This window comes from Oncorhynchus mykiss, chromosome 29 (genome assembly GCF_057628025.1).
Source record: "Oncorhynchus mykiss isolate SJ-2025 chromosome 29, ASM5762802v1, whole genome shotgun sequence".
Taxonomy (NCBI): domain Eukaryota; kingdom Metazoa; phylum Chordata; class Actinopteri; order Salmoniformes; family Salmonidae; genus Oncorhynchus; species Oncorhynchus mykiss.
Genome location: NC_143050.1, coordinates 40873435 through 40900703, shown reverse-complemented (window position 1 = coordinate 40900703; position 27269 = coordinate 40873435). Strand labels below are relative to the sequence as shown.

Sequence of the window (27269 nt, the reverse complement as noted above, 5' to 3'; positions counted from 1 at the left end):
TGAATTAATGCTTATGAGCCTGCTGGTGCCTACCATCGCTCAGTCAGACTGCCCTATCAAATCATAGACTTAATTATAACATAATAACACACAGAAATGCGAGCCTTAGGTCAATTATTTGGTCGAATCCGGAAACCATCATCTCGAAAACAAGACGTTTATTCTTTCAGTAAAATACGGAACTGTTCCGTATTTTATCTAACGGGTGGCATCCATCAGTCTAAATATTCCTGTTACATTACACAACCTTCGATGTTATAGCATAATTACGTAAAATTCTGGAAAATTAGTTCGCAATGAGCCAGGCGGCCCAAACTGTTGCATAAAGACTGACTCTGCGTGCAATGAACGCAAGAGAAGTGACACAATTTCACCTGGTTAATATTGCCTGCTAACCTGGATTTCTTTTAGCTAAATATGCAGGTTTAAAAATATATACTTCTGTGTATTGATTTTAAGAAAGGCATTGGTGTTTATGGTTAGGTACACGTTGGCGCAACGACAGTCCTTTTTCGCGAATGCGTACTGCATCGATTATGTGCAATGCAGGACACGCTAGATAAACTAGTAATATCATCAACCATGTGTAGTTATGTTTAATGCTAGCTATCAACTTACCTTGGCTTCTTACTGCATTTGTGTAACAGGCGGGCTCCTCGTGAGGCAGGTGGTTAGAGCATTGGACTAGTTAACCTTAAGGTTGCAAGATTGAATCCCTGAGCTGACAAGGTAAAAATCTGTAGTTCTGCCCCTGAACAAGGCAGTTAACCCACCGTTCCTAGGCCGTCATTGAAAATAAGAATGTGTTCTTAACTGACTTGCCTAGTTAAATAAAGTTTCATTTTAATCGGCGTCCAAAATGACCGATTTCCGATTGTTATGAAAACTTGAAATCGGCCCTAATTAATTGTCCATTCCGATTTAAGCGACCTCTAGTTGATATACAGTGCCTTCAGAAAGTATTCACACCCCTTGACTTTTTCCACGTTATGTTGTGTTACAGCCTGAATTTAAAATGGATTCAATTTAGATTTTTTTTGTCATTGGCCTAAACACAATACCTCATAATGTCAAAGTGGAATTATGTTTTTTGACATTTTTACAAATTAATTTAAAATTAAATGTCTTAAGTCAGTATTCATGTAAATAAATGTCTTAAATCAGCTTAAATTCATGGTTAAAAATGTGCTAAACAAGTCACATAATAAGTTGCATTGGACTCACTCTGAAATAATAGTGATTTTTGAATGACTACCTCATCTCTGTACCCCACACATACAATTATCTGTAAGGTCCTTCAGGCGAGCAGTGAATTTCAAACACAAAGAACAGGGAAGCCTGTACAGAATAACAATACACAGATATAGACAGTTGAAGTTGGAAGTTTAGTGTTCTTCAAACACGCCACAAATTTCTTGTTAACAAACTATAGTTTTGGCAAGTCGGTTAGGACATCTGCTTTGTGCATGACACAAGTCATTTTTCCAACAGTTGTTTACAGACAGATTATTTCACTGTATCTCAATTCCAGTGGATCAGAAGTTTACAATACACTAAGTGCCTTTAAACAGCTTGGGAAATTCCAGAAAATTATGTCATGGCTTTAGAAGCTTCTGATAGGCTAATTTACATTATTTGAGTCAATTGGTGGTGTACCTGTGGATGCATTTCAAGGCCTACCTTCAAACTCAGTGCCTCTTTGCTTGACACCATGGGAAAATAAAAAGAAATCAGCCAAGACCTCAGAAAAGAAATTGTAGACCTCCACAAGTCTGGTTGATCCTTTGAGCAATTTCCAAATGCCTGCAGTTACCACGTGTACTTTTGTTTGTACAGATGAACAAGTATAAACACCATGGGCCCACGCAGCCGTCATACCGCTCAGGAAGGAGATGCGTTCTGTCTCCTAGAGATGAATGGACTTTGGTGCGAAAAGTGCAAATCAATCCCAGAGCAAAAGACCTTGTTTACCCGTTTCCTCCAGAATTTCCACAAGTATCAATATCCACAGTAAAATGAGGCCTATATCGACATAACCTGAAAGGCCGCTCAGCAAGGAAGAAGCCACTGCTCCAAAACCACCATAAAAAAGCCAGACTACGTTTGCAACTGCCCATGGGGACAAAGATCGTACTTTTTGGAGAAATGTCCTCTGGTCTGATGAAACAAAAATAGAACTGTTTGGACGTAATGACCATCGTTATGTTTGTAGGAAAAAAGGGGTAGGCTTGCAAGCCGAAGAACACCATCCCAACCGTGAAGCACGGGGGTGGCAGCACCATGTTGTACTTTGCTGCAGGAGGGACTGGTGCACTTCACAAAATAGATGGCATCATGAGGCAGGGAAATTATGTGAATATATTGAAGCAACATAATAATGACCTGGGGCTGTTTCTCATGGTTCGTTCTAGGCCCCGTAGATCCAGTGAAGGGAAATCTGAACGCTACGGCATACAATGACATTCTAGATGATTCTGTGCTTCCAAATTTGTGGCAACAGTTTGGGGAAGGTCCTTTCCTGTTTTTGATTTGACAATGTCCTCGTGCACAAAGCGAGGTCCATACAGAAATGGTTTGTAGAGATTGGTGTGGAAGAACTTGACTGGTCTGCACAGAGTCCTGACCTCAACCCCTTCAAACACTTTTGGGATGAATTGGAACGATGACTGCAAGCCAGGCCTAATCGCCCAACATCAATGCCTGACCTCTCTAATGCTCTTGTGGCTGAATGCTAGTCCCTGCAGCAATGTTCCAACATCTAGTGCAAAGCCTTCCCAGAAGAGTGGAGGCTGTTATAGCAGGAAAAGGGGGACCATTTCCATATTAATCCAATTAAATTTTGGAATGAAATGTTCGAAGGATCTGCATGTGTGGGGGATGGGATTAAAGCATATTTTTCTATTAATATTGGTCTCCCTCTGTCTCTCTCCTACCAGGTCATTCATTATGGGAGACGACGGATTGGAACCTCTTATACCCAGGGAACATGTTACCCTTTACTGGGGGTAGGGTCTGTCAGCTGGGGAGGGAAGGGGGTGCAGACCGTGACCCCTCCTCAACCTTCTGGATGGGCGGGGTGGGAGGGAGGTGTTAGCCAGCCGAGGCACTCACCGCCCCCCCACGCAACAGGCGAGGGGGACATGGGGACCGGTGGGCCAAATTTATCAAGGGATGAAAAATGTATTTAATCATTTCAACATCACAATCAGTAATGAAAAGATGTCAGCTTAGCTTTTTGTTTCGTCTCTTTTTTAAACATTTTCTTTCATCCATGCTCTCCAGCGACGTTAAACAAAACAAAAAATACGGGGATAACTTTTGTTTAGTTGTGTTAAAATCATGGTTTTATATTTACAGAGGGGGTAGTGCTGATTTGAGGGTAAGCAGTCAGTGAAGAGCTTTTTAATCAATACGTATCGGCTGGAAAGTGTCACTCAGGGGTAGGGGGAGGGAGGGTCTTGGTGTAGAACTAGACTGGAGGATACCAACCATAAAATGTATGTAGGGGTGGTTAAAAAAAATCAGGAAGTTGCATGGAAATGTTGTCAATGGTCTCAAAGACAACATAGTATCCTCAACAGCCAGGACGGCTGCTAGCCAAACAACAGCAGCAGCAGAGGGTATTTGAGTAAAGTAAATGCTGATACTATCATTAATTTCAAAAATCGAACCAGCAAGTTTTTCTTTTTTCTTTGGGAAACAGCCTCTACATATCTTAGAATAAGAATAGCATGTATTTTCTTGTAGTCATCAAAGTAATTACATTGAGTTAATAAAACATCTTGTCAGTGCATATTTAGAGTAATATCAGAGTTTAAATCTTTATAGGCAGGTCAGAAGTTGTGTTGCCTAGACCAGTCAGTCAAACGCACATCACAGACAGAAGTGCATATGATTTTTATTTGTTGTGGTTGAAAAGTGACTTGTCTTAAAAACAGGAAATAACTAAGTAGCATGCTTGCGTCAAAGTTGGAAGTGAGGACAGTTGGTGTACAACGTTAGAGTGACGTCAGTGTGTGGCGTCATCGGATAGTTGTGGTATTTCTTGTGTAGCCCTGTGATGAGGTTTCTTAAACAACCATGTAGTTTCTTGTTTTTCAGGTTTTTATCCCTCCACCACCCCTTTGTTTACCAGAGGCTTTCCCGTCAGTGTCTAGCATGAACCAGGTTTAGAAAACATACATACCTTTTTTTATATTCTCATCTAGTTGAATCCATCTAGCAGGGTTTTGGTTGTGATTCTAAAAAGAGACCGTGAACACTGCTTCATACATGTCATAACTTTAAGGTCAACTTTCTCAGGCTGCCTCTGTTCTGTGCTGTGGAAGTGACGTGTTCTCTGCATGCATGGACGTTTTACTAGCGGCCATAATATCAGACTCTTAGATGCTTACCTGACTCATATTGTTTAAAATCTCAATTTCCATCTTTCTCACCTTTCCTGAAAACAAAACTTTGTATCGTGGAGACGTATTTCTAACCTTATCAGAGGAGGGAGGTAGGGAGCGGGGTAGAGAAAAGGCATACAGGGCTTTGGCTGAACGTGTTCCTCCTTTGTTCCTTGAGTATTACTACTGGGACTATGGCACTCTTGATAGCGTGTCTGTCTCTGACCTTGGTTGGTTGTCGATCCAAAACTCAACAGCAAGCAAATCGTTGTTTTAAATGATATATATATATATTTTTCCTTGTACTGTTTTTTTCTGTTATTGTGGCTTTGCTTTTTGTTTTAAAAGCACGACCTTTGAGGATGATTGTAATGACCGTTTTGAATGCAGCGTACTCTAATGCTTGATCCCTCGCGTGTTGGTGGCCCTTTACTTCCCAAACCATTTAGTTGACGTACAATATTGGACCTCGTATCATACATACCTGCAGGAGCATTTTATTCCCCCTTAACCTTTTACCCGTAGCCCACATCCAAATGTATTATCTTGTTAAATACTGTGACGCTTGACCTACTTTTGGTTCCTTTTTGTTTTGGAGTGTTATTGTTTTTGACAGAAGTCTTGAAGTCGTTGATTGCCTGATTTTATCCCATGGTTGTCAAAGATTGGGTAGGGGAGAAAGCATCTTTATGCCCAACCAACTAATCAGATTCACTCTGTAGGTGAGTGTAATCATTTTGTAGTATTTTTGTCCCCCTTCACAAAGAACATTGGAAGCACTTGTTCAAACAGACTACACATACACATACTTTAGTAGACCCACACATTTACGTACTCATAAAGTATTCATTTACAGGAGACTTATAACACTAAACACCTCATGTATTACTTCACTGGGTATTCGATATGGTATAGTCACTTCTAAATATATATATTTTTAAACTTGTTGGTGTATTTGACCTGTTTTTAAATATACAATTCTCAATATCAGAAATGCTCTAAAAGATAACTGGTGTACGTAAACTAAGCCTGGATATGAAGTACTGCAGATATAGCCACAAACCCTTTCCAAAGCCAACAAACTAAGGTTGTTATTATTATTATTATATATTTTGTATTGTTATTTTTGTAACTTTGTATTGATGGGAGGTTTTACTCATTGGTAACATGTAGTTAATAGGACATTTTAACACTAGTAAAAAAAACAAAATGATGGGGTATGTCAAGTTAGATCCAAACTGGATTGTTCCTTTTCACTTCACCAGGCTAATAAGACATCATGGGATATATGGAGGCACTTGATTCTGTAGTTGTTTTTGTGCCATGTCTGTTGTGTCCTGAAGTTGAAATTAATTTAGTTTTTGTCACATTCCAGGTGTTTGGCATGTAAAAAATTGGATGAGGCATGGCTTGATTGGTTTCGTCCTACCACTACTTGTCACACTGAATTTAAAAAAATACAAACATAGGAGGGCCGGTTTCCGAGACACAGGTTAAACCTAGTGGTGGACTAAAAAGCATGGTGAATGGAGAATATCCACTGAAGTATTTGTTTAGTCCAGGATTTAGCTTTATCTGTGTCCCCCGCAGAACCGGTGTGCTGTGTGCTGTTTTACCGATATTGCCGCTGCTATGATGTAGTTTCTTTACTTGAATATTTGTTTGTAGTAACCTCAGGAGGTTATGTTTACCGTTATTTTTCTTGTTATTTTCCAAATGTATGCCTTTTTTCCATCTCCCTTTACCGATAAGAGATTAGTAAGCCTCTCCTGCTTTAACCCTTGAATACAGAGCATATACCTGTCCATGGGTGTTCAGTTCACTGTGTTTTGATATGTGTGCTAGCTCACCATTAAGACACAGACTTACACACACCCAGAGTCAGTGTCAAAGAATAATTGTACAGACACAGACATTCAAATTGACTTGTAACTTTGAGGAATATGAAATTAGGAAGAGAACTTGCACATAATTATTGCAACTGTGGCAAAGTGATTGAAAGACATTTTTAGGTGGTGTTAAAATGTAATATGTACATGACGCCTTGATAACAACTGGATGATTTTGATGGTGATTTGTAATGATGGTGATTCATAATGTTTTCCAATAATGGAAGAAAGACCTTGGACATTAAGCGAAAAACAAATAGGCTTACAGCTTTGTTTGCAAATTGAGGTCTTTCATTTTGAAGAAGCGAGGAGCAAAAATAGCTTTATTGAAAAATCTTTTTACAGCACCAACCAACCGCAGTAGAATGTCTCATTTAAAGAACACCTCTAACAATAGCCTAATTCATTTAGCCATGAGAGAAAAAAAACTTGACTAGAATTTCTCCCAAGTCTGCCTTCACCCTTTTTGCTGAATAATGTAAGAAACTAGTGATTTTATTTAGATACAGTACCAGTCAAAAGTTTGGAAACACCTACTCGTTAAAGGATTTTTATTTATTTGGACTATTTTCATTCATTGTAGAATAATAGTGAAGACATCAAAACTATGAAATGGCACGTGGTCATGTAGTAACCAAAAAAGTGTTAAACAAATTAAAACATTTCAAATTGTTTAAAGTAGCCACCCTTTGCCTTGATGACAGCTTGACACACTCTTGGCATTCTCTCAACCAGCTTCATGAGGTCGTCACCCTGGAATGCTTTTCCAACAGTCTTGAAGGAGTTACCACATATGCTGAGCACTTGTTGGCTGCTTTTCCTTCACTCTGCCGTCCAACGCATCCCAAACCATCTCAATTGGGTTGAGGTAGGGTGATTGTGGAGGCCAGGTCATCTGATGCAGCACTCCATCACTCTCCTTGGTCAAATAGCCCTTAACACAGTCTGGAGGTGTGTTGGGTCATTGTCCTGTTGAAAACAAATGATAGGCCCACTAAGCACAAACCAGATGGGATAGCGTATAGTTGCAGAATGCTGTGGTAGCCATGCTGGTTTAGTGTGCCTTGAATTCTAAATAAATCACAGACAGTGTCACCAGCAAAGCACCATAACTCCACCACCTCCATGCTTCACGATGGGAACCACACATGCAGAGATCATCCGTTCACCTACTCCGCGTCTCACGCGGCGGTTGGAACCAAAAATCTTATATTTGGACTCATTAAAAGGACCTATTTCCACTGGTCTAATGTCCATCACTCATGTTTCTTGGCCCAATCAAGTCTGTTCCTCCTCATTGGTGTTCTTTAGTAGTGGTTTCTTTGCAGCAATTTGACCATGAAGGCCTGATTCATGCAGTCTCTGAACAGTTGATGTTGTCTATTACTTGAACTCTGAAGCATTTATTTGGGCTGCAATCTGTGGTGCAGTTAATTGCAGATTTGAGGCTGTTAACTCTAATGAACTTATCCTCTGCAGCAGCGGTAACTCTGGGTCTTCCTTTTCTATGGCGGTCCTCAATGGAGCCAGTTTCATCAATGCGCTTGATTGTTTTTGCGACTGCATTTGAAGACTCAAAGTTCTTTCAATTTTCTGTATTGACTGACCATGTCTTAAAGTAATGATGGACCATAGTTTCTTTTTGCTTATTTGAGATGTTCTTGCCATAAGATGAACTTAGCCCCATTTGGTAAGAGACCATCTTCTGTACACCACCCCTACCTTGTCACAACACAACTGATTTGGCTCAAAAGCATTAAGAAGGAAACAAATTCCACAAATCAACTTAACAAGGCACACCTGTTAATTGAAATGCATTCCAGGTGACTACCTCATGAAGCTGATTGAGAGAATGCCAAGAGTGTGCAAATCTGTCATCAAGTCAAAGGGTGGCTACTTTGAAGAATCTCGAATTTAAAATATTTATTTAACACTTTTTTTCTGTTACTACATGATTCCATATGTGTTATTTCACAGTTTAAGTCTTCACTATTATTCTACAATGTAAAATGTAAAAATGAAGACAAACCTTTGAATGAGTAGGTGTGTCCAAACTTTTGACTGGTTTCTGTAAATGCTGATGAAATTCCCAGTGCAGTCAAACTTTATTTAACTGTTTTATATACACTATGAGACTGGAATAATACTGTGAAAATTATAATGCCCTTTTAGTGCGAGAGGTTTTTGAAAAGGCCACCTGAAATTTCAGCCTGTTTTGGTGGGATGGAGTTTTGACCTTCCATGGTGACATCACCATGAGGTAAATTAGCTAATAGACCAATAAGAAAGAGGGTTATAATAAACCTTTCTGCCAATAACAGCTAATTTTCAGTTTTCCCCTCCCCACTCCCAAACAGTCCAAGCAACATTTTTGCTTGAGAAATCGATCTTTGCTAAGAAGCTATTTTTGTTTATTTTGGACCATTTTAATTGAAAGCGTTGGGCCAGTAACTGAAAGGTCACTGTTTTGAATCCCGAGTCGACTAGGTGAAAGATGTCTGTGCCCTTGAGCATGGCATTTAACCCTAATTGCTCCTGTAAGTCGCTCCGGATAAGCGCGTCCACTAAATGACTAAAATGTACTTAATTGTTTCCCAGAAATGATTTGATAGTGAGATAAAAACAGCTGCATTGGACCTTTTTTTAAAGGTAAAATAATTTTCGGGGCCACCAAATATTTTGGATCATGCAAAGAATCTATATTGTACTGTAGTAATTTTGTAATGACATTTGTATGATGTGATGGATGTTAACGGTAATCACTGCTTGGATCTGTACATAGTTGAGAATAAATTGTTTACATAAGTCTGGGACTGCTCTTTTCTGTTACTTTAGTGTTAGTTTTTTAAATGCACTTTAAATGCACTTTAATTTGATCTAATGGTTTTGAACCTGGTAAACATCAGGTCGGATAGACCAGTTATCGATTACCCCCATTGACCCCATACTTTCATCCACCATAGACAATTAGAGGCGAGGTGATTGTCTGACGGCAGTGTAATGTCCCTATGGAGGAGCCCGTTGCAGCCTAGTGTATCCAGATAAGTGTGTTAATGGGAACTACATAGCTACGGAAAGACCTACCACTCTTACATAGCATCACCAGTCTTAAGACTTTCTCTTAGAGCAGTGTTTCTCTATCTCCCATTCATGCGATAATGACTGAACAATAGTTAGTAGTTGACAGGCACCGAGAGGTCCACCAAAGAGAATAGCCCACATGACACAGAAAAGGATTGTACTAACTGCCCTGAAGGAGGTGAAATGAGATACCCAGTGGTTCTAATGTTATAAAACATTTTTGCATAGCCTGGTATCCTTGCCCACAGGCTGATAGTCATCACAGCAATATAGAACATTAAAATACACTGAAAATAAATATAAATGCAACAAGTAAAGGGTTTGTCCACTGTTTCATGAGCTGAAATAAAATATCCCAGAAATGTTCAATATGCACAAAAAGCTAATTTCTCTCAAATGTGCAGAAATGTGTTTATATCCCTGTTAGTGAGCATTTCTCCTTTGCCAAGATAATCCATCCACCTGACCGGTGTGGCATATCAAGAAGCTGATTAAACAGCGTGCTCTACGGACAACGAACACAACTGGATTTTATCAATGGCAATTTTGAATGCACAGAGATACCTTTACAAGATCCTGAGGCCCATTGTCGTGCCATTCATCTGCCACCATCACCTCAATGTTTCAGCATGATAATGGCCATCTCGCAAGGATCTGTATACATTTCCTGGAAGCTGAAAATGTCCAAGTTCCTCCATGGCCTGCATACTCACCAGACATGTCACCCATTGAGCATGTTTGGGATGTTCCAGTTCCCGCCAATATCCAGCAACTTCACACAGCCATTGAAGAGGAGTGGGACAACATTCCACGGGCCATGGAACTTCAGAGATTTTACATTATACGTGGAATTAAACAAGGATGCCAAATTTCTCCTTATGTATTGGTCACAAGTTATGGCACTTCATATAAATAAGGATAGTTTTAGGGGTATTCGGATACAAGACAAAGAGATACAATGTTCACAATTGGCTAATGATACCACAATTTTTTTTAAAGATCATAATGAAGTCTTCAAAGCTATTGAGTGCATTAATGCCTTCTCACATGTATCTGGTTTATCTCTGAATATTAGGAAATGTGATTTATTTGGGTTGAAAAGATGTGGCTTAAACTCAGTATTTAATATCCCTGTAAAATATGTGATCACATATCTTGGTATTAAAGTTAGCAAAGATCAAAAAGAAAGGGCCAACTTAAATTTCTCTTCTATTGTAGAGAAAATTGGAAAGAGATTTAACTCCTGGTTATTAAGAGATCTTTCTTTATCTGGACATGTGCTTTTATCAAAATCTGAAGGTCTGTCCAGATGAGTTTACACCTCCCTTGCCTTAGATGTTCCTGTCAGTAACTAAAATGGTTGATACTAAATGATTTAACTGCATATGGAAGAATAAACCTCATTATTTAAGAAAAGCGGTAATATGTAGCACCCAAAGTGAGGGAGGGTTGAATGCTCTGAATTTTAAAACCTCTAATATAATCTTTAAGATCCAATGGATACAAAACTATTTAAGAAATAAGGATTGCATTTGGAATATAATCCCTAATTTAATATTCCAACAGATTGGTGGTCTAGAATTCTTACTCAAATGCAATGTTGATATGGGTAAAATCCCTATTAAGCTTGCTAACTTTCATAAAAAAGTACTTCTAACTTGGAACCTCATGTACAAACACAATTTTTCCCCACATAGGTATACATTCTGGAATAATAAAGACATAAAATACAAAAACAAGTCTTTATTTTTCAAGAACTGGTTGGACAACAACATTATTTGGGTTAAACAATTATTGAATAATGGCCAACTATATGATTATCAAGAATTCTAGGAGAACACACAATATTACATTCACTCCTGAGGAGTATCACATTGTTGTTAGAGCTGCCCCTAAAGGTGCTTTTCTTCTTTTAGGAGAATATAACAATACTCCAAGTGCAACTGTTGAGGATTTTGTAGCCTCAATACAATTAGAAGGAATTTACATTTTAAACTATAAATGTAATAACATGTATATAAGGAACTATGTCCCTCTGCTAAAATGTACTGGAATGCAGCCCTAGGACAAGTAAACTGGAACAAAGTTTTGTTGTTGTCTGGTAAGTATTGTATATCTAATAAGGTGAAAGAAGTATCCTACAAACTCATTCATAGAATCTACCCTGTAAAGACCTTTTGTTATACACAGATTTAAAATAGCTATTGACAACAAATGTGTATTTTGTGGTTGTGACCCTTCAGAAACTCTAGACCATTTATTTTGGGACTGTTCTTATGTCAGAAGATTTTGGAGTGAGTTAGAAGATTTTATTTTATAAGAAACGACTATTAATGTTAATCTGAGAGACTCTGATATGTTTTATTTTGATCCAAATGATATGGAACCTGATTTAACTTTCCTTGTTAATTTGTTCATCTTTCATGGAAGATTCTTCATCCATAAAATGAAGTGGGCAGAGAACAAACCCCTCTTCATATGATTTAAGATAGAATTTAAATATTATTTTGAAATTATCAGTAAATGTAAAAACAAAAAAGCAATACGCACCATAAAACAATGTAACAAATTGAAAATTAATATTGATATGTAATACCACTGTTAGGTTTATGTACTTTAGCTTGTATATTTCTGGGGGGGGGGGGGGGTTGTATTTGTTGTGTTCATAATAATAATAAAAAAACACACAAAAACGTGTTCAGTATAATTCTAGAACCCATTCTAGAATATCAGTGCAGAACAGAAACTGCTGTTGTTTTTCTTCCCACCATGGGTGGCGCTGTTTTCTTCGTCTGAATTTTTGGAGGAGAAAGATTGAATTCAGTTGCCTTTCGCTTCCTAAAGGAGGTGGAGTCTGAGGTTGGGGAGGGAGAAGAAAGAGGAGCGTAGGGAAAAGGAGCAAAAGGCAAACAACTGAAACGGAGAACGGCGGAGCAATTGCCTGAATTTAAATTAAACAAGAATATAGTTGCTGAGAGAAAAGAAGAAGAAACCAAGATGATAACGCCCTACTTCCTAGAGAATTTCTGGGTAGGTTCAGCTTTTTTTTTGGCCGGGATAGTAGGCTAAATTGTTTAGCTCAAGTCCCACAGTCCCGCAAGTGGATGTGACAAAGACATATAATATAATATAATATATATATATATATATATAATATATTATTCGCTTCAACCAGATTTATGCGGGATCTTTCCAGTGAAATTGAAGGATCTGGGTCAACACAATGTCACCCCCGCTACTTTTCTCGGCGAATATTATTTTGTCACCCCGGGGATTGGGCCTCTGAATGATATCTAACATGACCGCTGAATTGAATCCACCTCTTGTGCAGTCAATTGGCTGTAAAGGAGTGTCTTGGAATGTTTATGGTCTTTCCCGTGGAAATGATTGGACCTTTGTCATTGTCATTCACAATCCCTACTCGTCAGTTTCTTCCATACTGATGTTTCAGTGAGTCCAGATGTTTTAATACGTTTGATGCAGGCTTATGCTAACTAAGGTGCTACGTGGTTGCAACATTTGTCTGAGTAAGAATGGTTACAATGTTGCAGTTTCCGTTACTGTACTAAGTTGAAACATACTGAATTCTCCCTGAGCGATCGGTTCTGTTTTGACGTGGCCACATTGTGACTGAAGCTAGTTCAATTTAATCGATTATGAAGGCCTTTCCCATAAGGTCCACAATGTTTATTTTGCATCAAATTGTATTTGTCACATGCGCCGAATACCACAGGTGTAGACCTTAAAATGAAATGCTTACTTACAAGACCTTAACCAACAATGCAGTTTTAAGAGAAATAAGTGATAAGTAAAAAAAATATAAGTTACAAATAATTAAAGAGCAGCAGTAAAATAACAATAGTGAGGCTATATACAGGGGGTACTGGTACAGAGTCAATATGCGGGGCACCGGTTAGTCCAGGTAATATGTACGAGTAGAGTTATTAAAGTGACTATTCATAGATAATAAACAGAGAGTAGCAGCAATGTAAAATAGGGGTTCTTGATGATTAGCTGTTCAGGATTCTTGTGGCTTGGGTGGAGAAGCTGTTAAGAAGTCTTTTTGACCTATACTTGGCGCTCCGGTACCGTGCTGTAACAGAGAGAACAGTCTATGACTAGGGTGGCTGAAGTCTTTGACAATTGTTAGGGCCTTCATCTGACACCGCTTGGTATGGAGGTCCTGGATGGCAGGAAGCTTGGCCCCAGTGATGTACTGGGCTGTTCGCACTACTCTCTGTAGTGCCTTGCGGTCGGAGGCCAAGCTGTTGCCATGCCAGGCAGTGATGCGACCAGTCAGGTTGGTGCAGCTGTAGAACTTTTTAAGGATCTGAGGACTCATGCAAAAACCTGCTCCACTACAGCCCCATCGATGAGAATGGGGACGTGCTTGGTCCTCCTTTTCCTGTAGTCCACAATCATCTCCTTTGTCTTGATCACATTGAGGGAGAGGTTGTTGTCCTGGCACCACACGGCCAGGTCTCTGACCTCCCTATAGGCTGTATCATCGTTGTCGGTGATCAGGCCTACCACTGTTGTGTGTGGGGGGGGGGGACTAGGGTGATCTGCTTGAAACATATTGGTATTACAGACACCGTCAGGGACAGGTTGAAAATGTCAGTGAAGACACCTGCCCGTTGGTCAGCGCATGCTCATATTACACTTCCTGGTAATTAATCTGGCCCTGTGGCCTTGTGAATGTTGACCTGTTTAAAGGTTTTACTCACATCGGCTGTCGAGAGTGCCATCACACAGTTGTCCAGAACAGCTGATGCTCTCATGCATGTTTCAGTGTTACTTGCTGCGAAGCGAGCATAGAAGTAATTTAGCTTGTCTGGTAGGCTCGTGTCCTTGGGCAGCTTGTGGCTGTACTTCCCTTTGTAATGTGTAATAGTTTGCAAGCCCTGTCACATCCGCCGAGCATCGGATCCGGTGTATTACAATTAATTCTTAGTCCTGTATTGACACGTTGCCTGTTTGATGGTTTGTCGGAGGGCATAGCGGGATTTCTTATTAGCTTCCAGGTTAGAATCAATGGCTTCTGGTTGGGGTATGTACGTACGGTCACTGTGGGGACAACGTCATCGATACACTTGTTGATGTGGTGTACTCCTCAGTGCCATCGGAAGAATCCTGGAACATATTTCAGTCTGTGGTAGCAAAACAGTCCTGTAGCTTAGCATCTGCTTCTTCTGACCACTTTCTTTATTGACAAAGTCACTGGTGCTTCCTGCTTTAGTTTTAGTTTTTTTAGTAGTCGTTCAATCTTCTCTGTGTAACATTTGGGATAGTGGGACAATTTGGAGTACTACAGATTTCTCATCCCTTGATTGAGGTACGTTTTCCGAGCCATATCTCGCACCCGCTCCGCAGTGTCCTAATTTAAGCAAACGGCCTGTTTTACCATGTCGTGCAGATGAAAGCAAGCGTAAGGTGTTGGATCTGCTGGCTACCCCCCCCCCCCCCCCCTTGCCTACTGTACATCACACACATATACAGTAACCCTACCATAACATGACATCAGCATTTCCCTGTTGAAGGGCACAGACGGACAGTGACAGTGCATGTGGTGTGTAATCGCTGGTGTTTGGGGCCATAAGGAAGTAGCGGTCAGGGTGCGTCCCCTCCGTTCTCTTTCATAACAATCACAACAGTCAGCTGGACTAACCAGACCCAGAAATGAGGTCCTGCTGAGATGGAGCAGTACAGTGGAGAGGAAAGAGGCCAGAAGTCTGGGATACAACACTGGTTAGCCTAGTCTGTGATTCAGTAGGTTGATATCGGCTGTGACTGGTTGAACGCTATCAATAAGGCTTCATTGACAGTAGAACTCATCTTGATGAAGATGTAACACACACACACACAGCATACTTTTTGAAGACCTTTGATATATATTTTTATCTACTAGAGCAATGGGTATATGATACAAGGAAATTGGCTTCGGAGTGAAGAGCACAAAGTGTATTTTTACCCTGCCATATGATAGTACAAGGAGAGGAAGGAGGAGGATGACTGTGTGCCTACACTAAGAGTAGCTACACAACTGATTGTTCACTTTCAGTGGTGGAAAAAGTACTCAATTGTCATGTAAAAGTAAAGATACTTTAATAGCAAATGACTCAAGTAAACGTGAAAGTCACCCAGTAAAATACTACCTGAGGAAAAGTGTAAAAGTATTTGGTTTAATTAAGTATCAAAAGTAAATGGAATTGCTAAAATGTACTTAAGTATAAAAAGTACAAGCATAAATAATTTCAAATTCCTTATATTAAGCAAACCAGACTGCACAATTTTCTTTTGTTATTGACGGATAGCCAGGGGCAGTGTGTGAATTGGACCATTTTCCTGTCAAAATGTAACAAGTACATTTGGGAAAATGTATGGAGAAAAAAGTACATTATTTTATTTCGGAATGTAGTGTAGTAAAAGTTGCCAAATATATAAATGGTAGAGTACAGATACCCCCAAAAATGACTTACTGTAAGTAGTACTTTAAAGTATTTTTTACTTAAGTCATTTATACAATTGATCGCTTTCAAGTCACTCGACAATTGGACTAATCTTGATGTCTAACATGCGGTCTAACATGCTGACCAGACTCGTCGCGTGCTCGAGCGTTGCAAAATAAATGTACACATACATGTTATTCAATCATTGCACCCACACTGCTCGCGAGCGTCGGCGTGGCCAGGCGCTAAATAGAAATCGCCTCTATTTGTGACGCTCAACACGCTGCAAGTCCGGCCTCTCCCATCTCCTCATGTTTTTAGAAGCATATACCCACGTGGGTGATTGTAGCATATAACCCCGGTAGGTTGTAGTAATGCTGTAAAGTTGGTTGCCAACTGGCATATTAAGTCCAAAATAAGTTAAAGAAGCCTGAGGAAGGAGGAGAGATGATGAGAAAAAAACGGCAAACTGAATTCCTATCTGTGGATGAATGCTTTTCGACCTGTCCGCACACACTCGTCTGGTTTGGTCAGCAAGTTAGGCACTATCTCAGTGCTAGAGGCGTCACTACAGACCCTGGTTAGATTCCAGGCTGTATGACAACCGGCTGTGATTGTGAGTCCCATAGTGCGGCGCATAATTGACCGAGCGTCGTCCGGGTTAGGGTTTGGCCTGGGTAGCCCTTCATTATAAATAAGAATTTGTTCTTAACTGACTTGCAAAGTTAAATAAAGGCTAAATAAAAGAGAAAAAATATATATAGGCCTTGGCTAAATACCACCACTGATTTCTTGAAGAATTTTTTAAATATATGTTTTGATGTACTTCAACTTACTAGACTAGAGAAACCGGTATATGATGGTAGGAAATCAGGTTTAGAGAGAAAGAATGAAGACCGCAAGGTGTCTTTTTACTCTGCCACATCACAAGCACTCTGAAGTTCAAGGTTTATTTCTGAGGTTGAATGGCTTTGATTATGTCTTGCCACACAATCAAAAGAAACCGACGCCGGTTCAATTAATTGAACTCCATGTATTTTTAAATATTTTTTTTGCGAGCCCAACGTGTCGTTTCTCTAGAGAGAAATCAAATCATTTACAAGAGAAATCAAGTCATGAACTATGTGGGATGCTGGGCACACACACACTCTCTTACACACACACACACAGATATTTTCACCGACTCTTGCACATCATCCATCCATGCAAATGCCCTGAATTTCAAAATGTTGACATGGCAGCATCTCTTCCCTCAGCTAAACACACAAGTGTTTTAGGAATGCAGGAAACACAGTGTAGTGTCTACTGTGTCACTGCTATGCTTCCCATTCAATGGATTTGCTCCCCATTTTAAATGAGTATTTCATATTTTCTACCCAACAGTCAATAGTATAGTACAGTTGCAGCTGTACTGAAACAGTACAATATTCAGTATTGTTTGCGGTCTACTGTGTTTGTTTGCATGCATAATGCATTGTGTTCATGTACAGTAGGCTCCATATAATCCAGGAGCGTATTCAATAATGTTCAGATAGACATGTATTGTGCAGAACAGACATGGCTCTCTTATCGTGTGGAATAGCTTTGTGTCGGCTCTAAACATTAGATTTCTGTCTGCTATTTCAATGTCTCAACCTACTGAATGTGACTGTACCCCAGGCCAGGCATATAGCCTACTGCCCTCCAAGTGAACTGTCTGTCAGTGGATCAGCAGGTTGGGTTGAGAGAGCACTGTAGCTCTCTAAACCAGTGTTGTGTGGAGGCAGGGCTTGTGTCTGTCCCCCTCAGCGTTTTATGGGACAATAAGATGGCACCGCGATAAGCAAACAGTGTTAATAGAGCAAACAGCCCTGGGACATATTTCTTATCCCTGTGGTGAGGAGCTTGTGTGTGTGTGTGTACTAGTGGAAAGGGAAGGGAGCTAGTGGGAAGTTTATTAGACCACACACCAGGAAGGAGAAAGCTGTCCTAGGGACACACATATCCACATAATTCGTACACACTGAAACACACCGAGAATGTTCTAAAAAAATGACTTGACATTTGTTTGGGTTTTTACTTTGATTAGCCTCAAATGTAGTTTCAAATCACTCTATCCTTCCAATATGTGATGAAACATGGTGAGATGAGACACCGGGCCTAGTAACATTACCATAGCTTCTGCCCTCTCCCTCACTGTAAAGAGCCACTGTCCAAAAATAATAAATGGCTGCCTTTGTTTGTCTTGCCTCTTATTTGTTTTCCTCCGCTGAGCGTTGAATATGAGGTCATCACAAAATGTCATGCTAGATAGAGGATAGCTCCTAACTCCGACCCCTGACTCTCTCGCTCTGTGGAGAGGAATATAGGAGAATTTGTTGTTGTTTTGTTTTGGGTTATGGCCATGAGATTCAGTGTTGAGCTCATCAGAGATGGGCCCAGCCATATGACAGTTGGAGGAATCTTTTCTTTCTCCCCTGGTATCTGGGGTTGGGAAGAATAGGTCAACATTGAGTTGGGAAACGTGGGTTCCGCAGGGAACGGCTACTCTTGAGTTGAGTCAATTTAGATTTTGCCTCCCAAATAAGGCCCAGAGTTTTTCCTCGTCAGGTCACATTGTCAGGAAAACTCCTGGCCCTATAGACATTTGTGCTTGGGAGCAACTTGGAAAGGCCACTATTCCTCTGCCAACAGAATGCTTGATTATGAATGGGGTGTGGTGGTGACAGCAGTAAAATATAGGTCTAGAATGGTAGTTGCTTGCCTCGCAGCAATTTCTGCAGGCTCTTGTTTTGTCTAATCCTGATTATTGTCCAGTTGTGTGGTCCAGTGCTGCAAGGAAAGACCTAGTTATGCTACAGCTGACCCAGAACAGAGCAGCACTTTTTGCTCTTAATTGTAATCAGAGGGCTAATATAAATACTATGCATGCCAGTCTCTCTTGGCTAAGAGTTGAGGAGAGACTGACTGCATCACTTCTTCTTTTTATAAGAAACATTGCGTTGAAAATCCCAAATTGTTTGCATAGTCAACTTACACACAGCTCTGTGACACACACACACTTATCCCACCAGACATGCCCCCAGGGGTCTTTTCACAGTCCCCAAATCCAGAACAAATTCAAGAAAACGTACAGTACTATATAGAGCCTTTATTGCATGGAACTTCCTTCCATCTCATATTGCTCAAATGAACAGCAAACCTGGTTTCAAAAACAGATAAAGCAACACCTAGCGGCACAACGCCTCTCCCCTATTTGACCTAGATATTTTGTGTGTGCATTGATATGTAGGCTACGTGTACCTTTTTAAAACCATGTAGTTGTGTCCTTGAGCTGTTTTTGTTTTTTAATGATGTTCTGTATTATGTCATTCTGTATTATGTTTCATGTTTTGTGTTGGACCCCAGGAAGAGCAGCTGCTGCTTTTGCAACAGCGAATGGGGATCCTAATAAAATACAAAAGGTCATGACATTGAGGAGGAGGCCTTACAGATACTACCCATCTGTCCTAGCTTCATGCAGTCATAGCAAACCTCATGTGAGTTTACACTACAACCTTGTGTGTACTTACTTAACCATGAAACTCTCCGGTCCAGTGTGAGTCAGTGAGTTACTGTTGGTTTGACATGTTGTGACAGACCTGCGTGCTGCTGCTCTGCTCGCCTCTCGGGCGTTCTCTAGTCACATGATCCTCAGCGCCATCGGCAGGCAGACATTCTGATGATGTCATAAGGGCGTCTGGGTTTACACATGCATGTGTTGAGGAGAGCTCTCTTGCGCTCCCGAGGGCTCCCTCCCTGCCCCCCACCCATTTACAGAGGGGAAACCTTTTACAATATCTGTCTGGAGAGAAAGAGACTTGTTAAGCTGTCAAACATACTAAAAGCCTTCGTGAGTTTGTACAGACAAGGATGTTTTTTCATAGCTTTCACTTGGCCAGTGTGAGAGTGTCCACCTGGGTTATAAGTACCATTGGTCAACTAACTGCTCCAAAGCTTCTTCTGGCTTCGTCACTGAAGTTTCCACCACTGAAGAATCAAAGGATATGTGAACATTTGATCTGATGTTATTTGATCTAAATGTACACAAGTACAAAACAAAGTTCCTGGCCAAGCCTAGTGGGAGTGAAGAGAACCAGACATTGCACTTTTTGCCTCATTTATTTATACAGTGATGACCAATGATGATTTAGGGAGTAGCTTCAACCAAGTATTTTAGCTGTATTTGTTTGAATGGGCAAAATAAACCATGTTCTGTTTTTCCACATCTCACAAATCAAATCATGAAGTTTAGATGAGGATACATATTCTGGTCTGGTGGCTCTTTAGTCTGGTTGCTGTAACACACTTTTCTCTTCCAATCATTTTTTTTTTGTTGAGAATTACAGCAACCTTTTTTCGGTCCTGTGCTAGAGTTCTGATCTATGCACTGCAATTTTCTTTTTCCTTTGTTATGACTTGCTTAAATCCATGTTATTCGTCATTGTGTACATTTTGTGCTAGGCTCAAATGTGAAGATTGGTGCTAACGGGCTATTTCCCATAAAGATCTAGTTTAGCATAATTTGTTCTACCAAAAGCAAACGGAACACATGACACATTCTCTGTTTGAGGCCAGAAAGACAGATGGACCTGGGGCATTCCCATCCGTAATCGATATGCATCAATTTATTTGTAAAATATAGAGACCAGAATGGATCCGAGGACAACTAAACCTGTTCTCTCTCTCTATCTATATATATATATATATATACATATATATATATATACATACATACATACATACATACATACATACATACATACATACATACATACATACATACACACACACACACACACACACACACACACACACACACACACACACACACACACACACACACACACACACACACACACACACACACACACACACACACACACACACACACACACACACAGTGGGGCAAAAAAGTATTTAGTCAGCCACCAATTGTGCAAGTTCTCCCACTTAAAAAGATGAGAGGCCTGTAATTTTCATCATAGGTACACTTCAACGATGACAGACAAAATGAGAAAAAAAATCCAGAAAATGACATTGTAGGATTTTTAATGAATTTATTTGCAAATTATGGTGGAAAATAAGTATTTGGTCACCTACAAACAAGCAAGATTTCTGGCTCTCACAGACCTGTAATTTCTTCTTTAAGAGACTCTTCTGTCCTCCACTCGTTACCTTTATTAATGGCACCTGTTTGAACTTGTTATCAGTATAAAAGACACCTGTCCACAACCTCAAACAGTCACACTCCAAACTCCACTATGGCCAAGACCAAAGAGCTGTCAAAGGACACCAGAAACAAAATTGTAGACCTGCACCAGGCTGGGAAGACTGAATCTGCAATAGGTAAGCAGCTTGGTTTGAAGAAATCAACTGTGGGAGCAATTATTAGGAAATGGAAGACATACAAGACCACTGATAATCTCCATCGATCTGGGGCTCCACGCAGGATCTCACCCCATGGGGTCAAAATGATCACAAGAACGGTGAGCAAAAATCCCAGAACCACACGGGGGGACCTAGTGAATGACCTGCAGAGAGCTGGGACCAAAGTAACAAAGCCTACCATCAGTAACACGCTACGCCGCCAGGGACTCAAATCCTGCAGTGCCAGACGTGTCCCCCTGCTTAAGCCAGTACATGTCCAGGCCCGTCTGAAGTTTGCTAGAGAGCATTTGGATTATCCAGAAGAAGATGGGGAGAATGTCATATGGTCAGATGAAACCAAAATATAACTTTTTGGTAAAAACTCAACTCGTCGTGTTTGGAGGACAAAGAATGCTGAGTTGCATCCAAAGAACACCATACCTACTGTGAAGCATGGGGGTGGAAACATCATGCTTTGGGGCTGTTTTTCTGCAAAGGGGCCAGGACGACTGATCCGTGTAAAGGAAAGAATGAATGGGGTCATGTATCGTGAGATTTTAAGTGAAAACCTCCTTCCATCAGCAAGGGCATTGAAAATTAAACGTGGCTGGGTCTTTCAGCATGACAATGATCCCAAACACACCGCCCGGGCAATGAAGGAGTGGCTTTGCAAGAAGCATTTCAAGGTCCTGGAGTGGCCTAGCCAGTCTCCAGATCACAACCCCATAGAAAATCTTTGGAGGGAGTTGAAAGTCCGTGTTGCCCAGCAACAGCCCCAAAACATCACTGCTCTAGAGGAGATCTGCATGGAGGAATGGGCCAAAATACCAGCAACGGTGTGTGAAAACCTTACAGAAAATGTTTGACCTCTGTCATTGCCAACAAAGGGTATATAACAAAGTATTGAGAGAAACTTTTGTTGACCAAATACTTATTTTCCACCATAATTTGCAAATAAATTCATAAAAAATCCTACAATGTGATTTTCTGGATTTTTTTTCTTCTCATTTTGTCTGTCATAGTTGAAGTGTACCTATGATGAAAATTACAGGCCTCTCATCTTTTTAAGTGGGAGAACTTGCACAATTGGTGGCTGACTAAATATTTTTTTGCCCCACTGTATGTATGTATGTACACTGCCTTGCGAAAGTATTCAGCCCCCTTGAACTTTGCGACCTTTTGCCACATTTCAGGCTTCAAACATAAAGATATAAAACTGTATTTTTTTGTGAAGAATCAACAACAAGTGGGACACAATCATGAAGTGGAACGACATTTATTGGATATTTCAAACTTTTTTAACAAATCAAAAACTGAAAAATTGGGCGTGCAAAATTATTCAGCCCCCTTAAGTTAATACTTTGTAGCGCCACCTTTTGCTGCGATTACAGCTGTAAGTCGCTTGGGGTATGTCTCTATCAGTTTTGCACATCGAGAGACTGACATTTTTTCCCATTCCTCCTTGCAAAACAGCTCGAGCTCAGTGAGGTTGGATGGAGAGCATATATACATATACATACATACATACACATGATCAGACCCCATCCGAGTGCGGGAAGCAGCAGAAAAGTCCATTTTTAAGCTACTTTATTAACCAGAGCTGATAAAGGCGAGAGAGAGGCGGCAGAGTGAGGTGATGCTCTAGCCGGTTCCGCTGTGTGTGTATAGGCTACCGAGTGACACAGCGAACCGGGAGGAGCGAGGGAGAGACAGGAGGGAGGGAGGGAGAGAGAGACGAGAGACAGCAATCAACCATGCCGACTCGCGCTATAGTAGGCTAATACCTGCCATAGCTAGGTTATTTATCATCCAATATGATTACGTAGTAGCTACATGTCTTGACTGTAATGAAACCCGGAGAAGCTAGTTAAGCTAGCTAGATAACTAGGCTAATTGAGACTGCATGCGCTTTCTCGTCCTACAGTTACAAACAACAACTCAGAATATACAGTAGCAGCCTACCTGTTGGATCTTGGTCATTGTAGCCTATCCTTTTAATTCCATCTTCCATTGATTTATCCCCTAACGTTTGCCCCAAACAGAGGCTCTATGACTGTAGCCTAATGCCGCTTTGATGACTTAGAATTGAACAACAACAAGCTACACGCGCCACTCATGAAAAGCAAAGAGCAGTAGCATAAATTATATAATTTCTCTCTCCATCTCTTCCCCCAACCCTGACCTCACACTGCAGTATTTGGATCTGTATGGGTCCTTCCGGACAAGTCAGTTAACTTTACACAGACCCTTGACAATCAGATCTGACCAGGACCCGTGACATTATTTAGAATTCTGGATCCGGGTATTCGGGTACGGGTGGATCTCTGAAGACCTCTACCACAGGCCAGCTCTTGTTAAAACTAATGCACGATTTGCTAAGTGACTGAAATGAGCACTAATTCATGATCATCAGAGTTGAGCTCTGTACTGTCTCTCCCTGCATAAGGCTCTGCAAAACCACACAATCGCCACGTCTGGTGTGCAAACACACACCAACACCTCTTCCTGGTCTATAATGGTAGGTAGAGAAATGGGAATACTGTAGAGTTAGTGTAGTTGGAGGTGGAACAGACATGTTCTAATGCTATCCATTGCATAAGCAGCAATTCAGCCATAACCAAATAACTTCCTCAGGATATGGAACGTTGTGAACTACATGTGGTTATATTGGCGCAGAATGGAGGCCTCCTATTGGCATAGAATGGAATACATATATTGGAAAGCCATGCACATTTCACACGACATAAAGCAGCATGGTGTTTGATTAGGATTATAACATCTGCCACATGTGGATATAGGATATTTGACATGTTTTGTGTCTTAATTTAATCTGCTGCTACTCTGTTTACCATATCCTGATGCCTAGTCACTATATCCTGATGCCTAGTCACCTTACCCCTATACTTTTGTACATGTAGCAAAGATACAGTTGAAGTCGGAAGCTTACATACACCTTAGCCAAATACATGTAACTCAGTTTTTCACAATTCCTGACATTTAATCCTAATAAAATTCCCTATTTTAGGTCAGTTAGGATCACCGCTTTATTTTAAGAATGTGAAATGTCAGAATAATAGTTGAGTGATTTATTTCAGCTTTTATTTCTTTCATCACATTCCCAGTGGGTCAGAAGTTGACATACACTCAATTAATATTTGGTAGCATTGCCTTTAAATTGTTTAACTTGGGTAAAATGTTTCGGGTAGCCTTCCACAAGATCCCACAATAAGTTGGGTGAATTTTGGCCCATTCCTCTTGACAGAGCTGGCGTAACAGACAGGTTTGTAAGGCCTCCTTGCTAGCACATGTTTTTCAGTTCTGCCCACACATTTTCTATAGGATTGAGGTCAGATCTTCGTGATGGTCACTCCAATACCTTGACTGTGTTGTCCTTAAGCCATTTGCCACAACTTTGGAAGTAAGCTTGGGGTCATTGTCCATTTGGAAGACCCATTTGTGACCAAGCTTTAACTTCCTGACTGATGTCTCGAGATGTTGCTTCAATATATCCACATCATTTTCCTGCCTCATGATGCCATCAATTTTGTGAGAGCACCTTCTGCAGCAAAGCACCCCCACAACATGACGCTGCCACGCCTGTGCTTCACAGTTGGGATGGTGTTCTTCAGCTTGCAAGCATCCCCCTTTTTCCTCCAAACATAACGATGGTCATTGTGACTAAACAGTTATATATTTTTTGCATCAAAGGACATTTCTCCAAAAAGTACCATCTTTGTCCCCATGTGCAGTTGGAAACCGTAGTCTGGCTTTTTTTATGCCAGTTTTGGAGCAGTGTTTTTTTTCCTTGCTGAGCGGCCTTTCAGGTTATGTGGAAAAAGATACTTTTGTACCTGTTTCCTCCAGCATTTCCACAAGGTCCTTTGCTGTTGTTTTGGGATTGATTTGCCCTTTTTGAACCAGGAGACAGAACGCGTCTCCTTCCTGAGAGGAATGACGGCTGCATGGTCCCATGGTGTTTGTACTTGCGTACTATTGTTCGTACAGATGAACGTGGTACCTTCAGGCATTTGGAAATTGCTCCCAAAGATGAACTTGACTTGTGGAGGTCTACAACTTTATTTGAGGTCTTGGCTGATTTTCGATTGATGTCAAGCAAAGAGGAACTGATTTTGAAGGTAGGCCTTGAAATACATCCACAGGTACACCTCCAATTGACTCAAATGATGTCAATTAGCCTATCAGAAGCTTCTAAAGCCATGACATACTTTTCTGGAATTTTCCACGCTGTTTAAAGGCGCAGTCAACTTAGTGTATGTAAACTTCTGACACACTGGAATTGTGATACAGTGAATTATAAGTCCTAACCGACTTGCCAAAACTATAGTTTGTTAACAAGACATTTGTGGAGTGGTTGAAAAACAAGTTTTAATGACTCCAACCAAAGTGTATGTAAACTTCTGACTGTGGACACCCCTTCAAATGAATGGTTTTGGCTATTTCAGCAACACCCGCTGCTGACAGGTGTATAAAATTGAGCACACAGCCATGCAATCTCCATAGACAAACAATGGCAGTAGAATGGCCTTACTGAAGAGCTCATCAGACAGTTTGTCAAATGTCTGTCCTGCTAGAGCTTCCCATTCAACTGTAAGTGCTGTTATTATGAAGTGGAAATGTCTAGGAACAACAACGGCTCAGCCATGAAGCTCACAGAACGGGACCGCAGAGTGCTGAAGCTCGTAGCGTGTAAAAAACGTTTGTCCTCAGTTGCAACACTCACTACCGAGTTCCATACTCCCTTTGGAAGCAACGTCAGCACAATAACTGTTCATCTGGAGCTTCATAAAATGGGTTTCTTTGGCCAAGCAGCCGCACACAAGCCTAAGATCACCAATCGCAAAGTGTTGGCTGGAGTGGTGCAAAGCTCGCCGCCATTGGACTCTGGAGCAGTGGAAACACATTCTCTGGGGTGATGAATCACTCTTCGCCATCTGGCAGTCCGACAGACAAATCTGTCGAATGCCAGGAGAATGCTACCTGTCCCAAATGCATAGTGCCAACTGTAAAGTTTGTTGGAGGAGGAATCATTTTCTGGGGCTGTTTTTCATGGTTCTGGCTAGGCCCCTTAGTTCCAATGAAGGGAAATCTTAACGCTACAGTGTACAATGACATTCTAGACCATTCTGTGCTTCCAACTTTGTGTTGGGGAAGGCCCTTTCCTGTTTCAGCCTGACAATGCCCCTGTGCACAAAGCAAGGATAATACAGAAATGGTTTGTTGGAAGAACTTGACTGACCTGTACAGAGCCCTGACCTCAACTCCATCAAACACTTTTGGGATGAAATGGAACTCCCGACTGCTAGCCAGGCCTAAATCACCCGACATCACTAATGCTCTTGTGGCTGAAGCATATCCCCACAGCAATGTTCCAACATCTAGTGGAAAGCCTTCCCAGAAAGGTGGAGGCTGTTATAGCAGCAAAGGGGTGGACTAACTCCATATTAATGCCCATGATTATAGAATTAGATGTTTGACGAGCAAGTGTCCACATACTTTTGGTCATGTAATGTACCTCTGTCACTCCAATATCACTGCACATTGTAAATATGATATTGGAACGGACAAAATGCTTTTCACTGTACTTGTGTACGTGACATTAAAACTTAACTTAAACTATGTTTTGCTGGCAACCGTTGCACATGTCATGAGATTAGAAGCATTGAGTGAGTTGTTGACATTTGAGGTGTTGCTACATTTGGCTGATCTCTCTCAGTGATCCGTGCATTGATGGCAGGGGCGCAACTTCCACTGCATTTTTGTCCCCCCACAGTTTTATCATTGGAATGTGATGCAAAATGAGGGAACGGTGCACTTTAGGACCATGTGGAGGCCTCTGCGTAGTCGGGTATGAAGTCCCCACCCACTTCTAAAGCCAAAGTTGTGTCCCCTGAATTGATAGTGCGGCACTATAGGCTAACTGATGGAAATGTCAATTGCATAATGTGTGTGCTACTTTTTCCACTCGGGCCTATTGACTACTGTATGTGTAAAGTACAGTACATGTTGTATTTTGTTTGTTAGCAAAAATGTCCCAATGAATTTCCACTCATTAG

At 40.8% G+C, this 27269-nt stretch overlaps 2 protein-coding genes across 16 annotated transcripts in view; both read left to right on the top strand.

Annotated features, from left to right (window-relative positions):
• LOC110509572 (transportin-1) overlaps positions 1-9082 on the top strand; it is a 76580-nt gene extending 67498 nt beyond the window's left edge. For 3 of the 4 annotated variants that reach the window (XR_016493391.1, XM_021590529.3, XM_090227204.1), the window contains one exon: positions 2937-9082. The gene's annotated coding sequence lies outside the window, so the exon portion shown is untranslated. The remainder of the gene's footprint in view (positions 1-2936) is intronic. The other variant, XR_016493392.1, reaches the window with a different exon arrangement.
• Positions 9083-12108: 3026 nt separating this feature from the next.
• fcho2 (FCH and mu domain containing endocytic adaptor 2) overlaps positions 12109-27269 on the top strand; it is a 95477-nt gene continuing 80316 nt past the window's right edge. For all 12 annotated transcript variants that reach the window (XM_090227202.1, XM_090227200.1, XM_090227198.1 and 9 more), the window contains exon 1: positions 12109-12388. In XM_090227202.1, the coding sequence (XP_090083328.1) occupies positions 12356-12388 (33 nt within the window). In that variant the 5' untranslated portion in view covers positions 12109-12355. The remainder of the gene's footprint in view (positions 12389-27269) is intronic.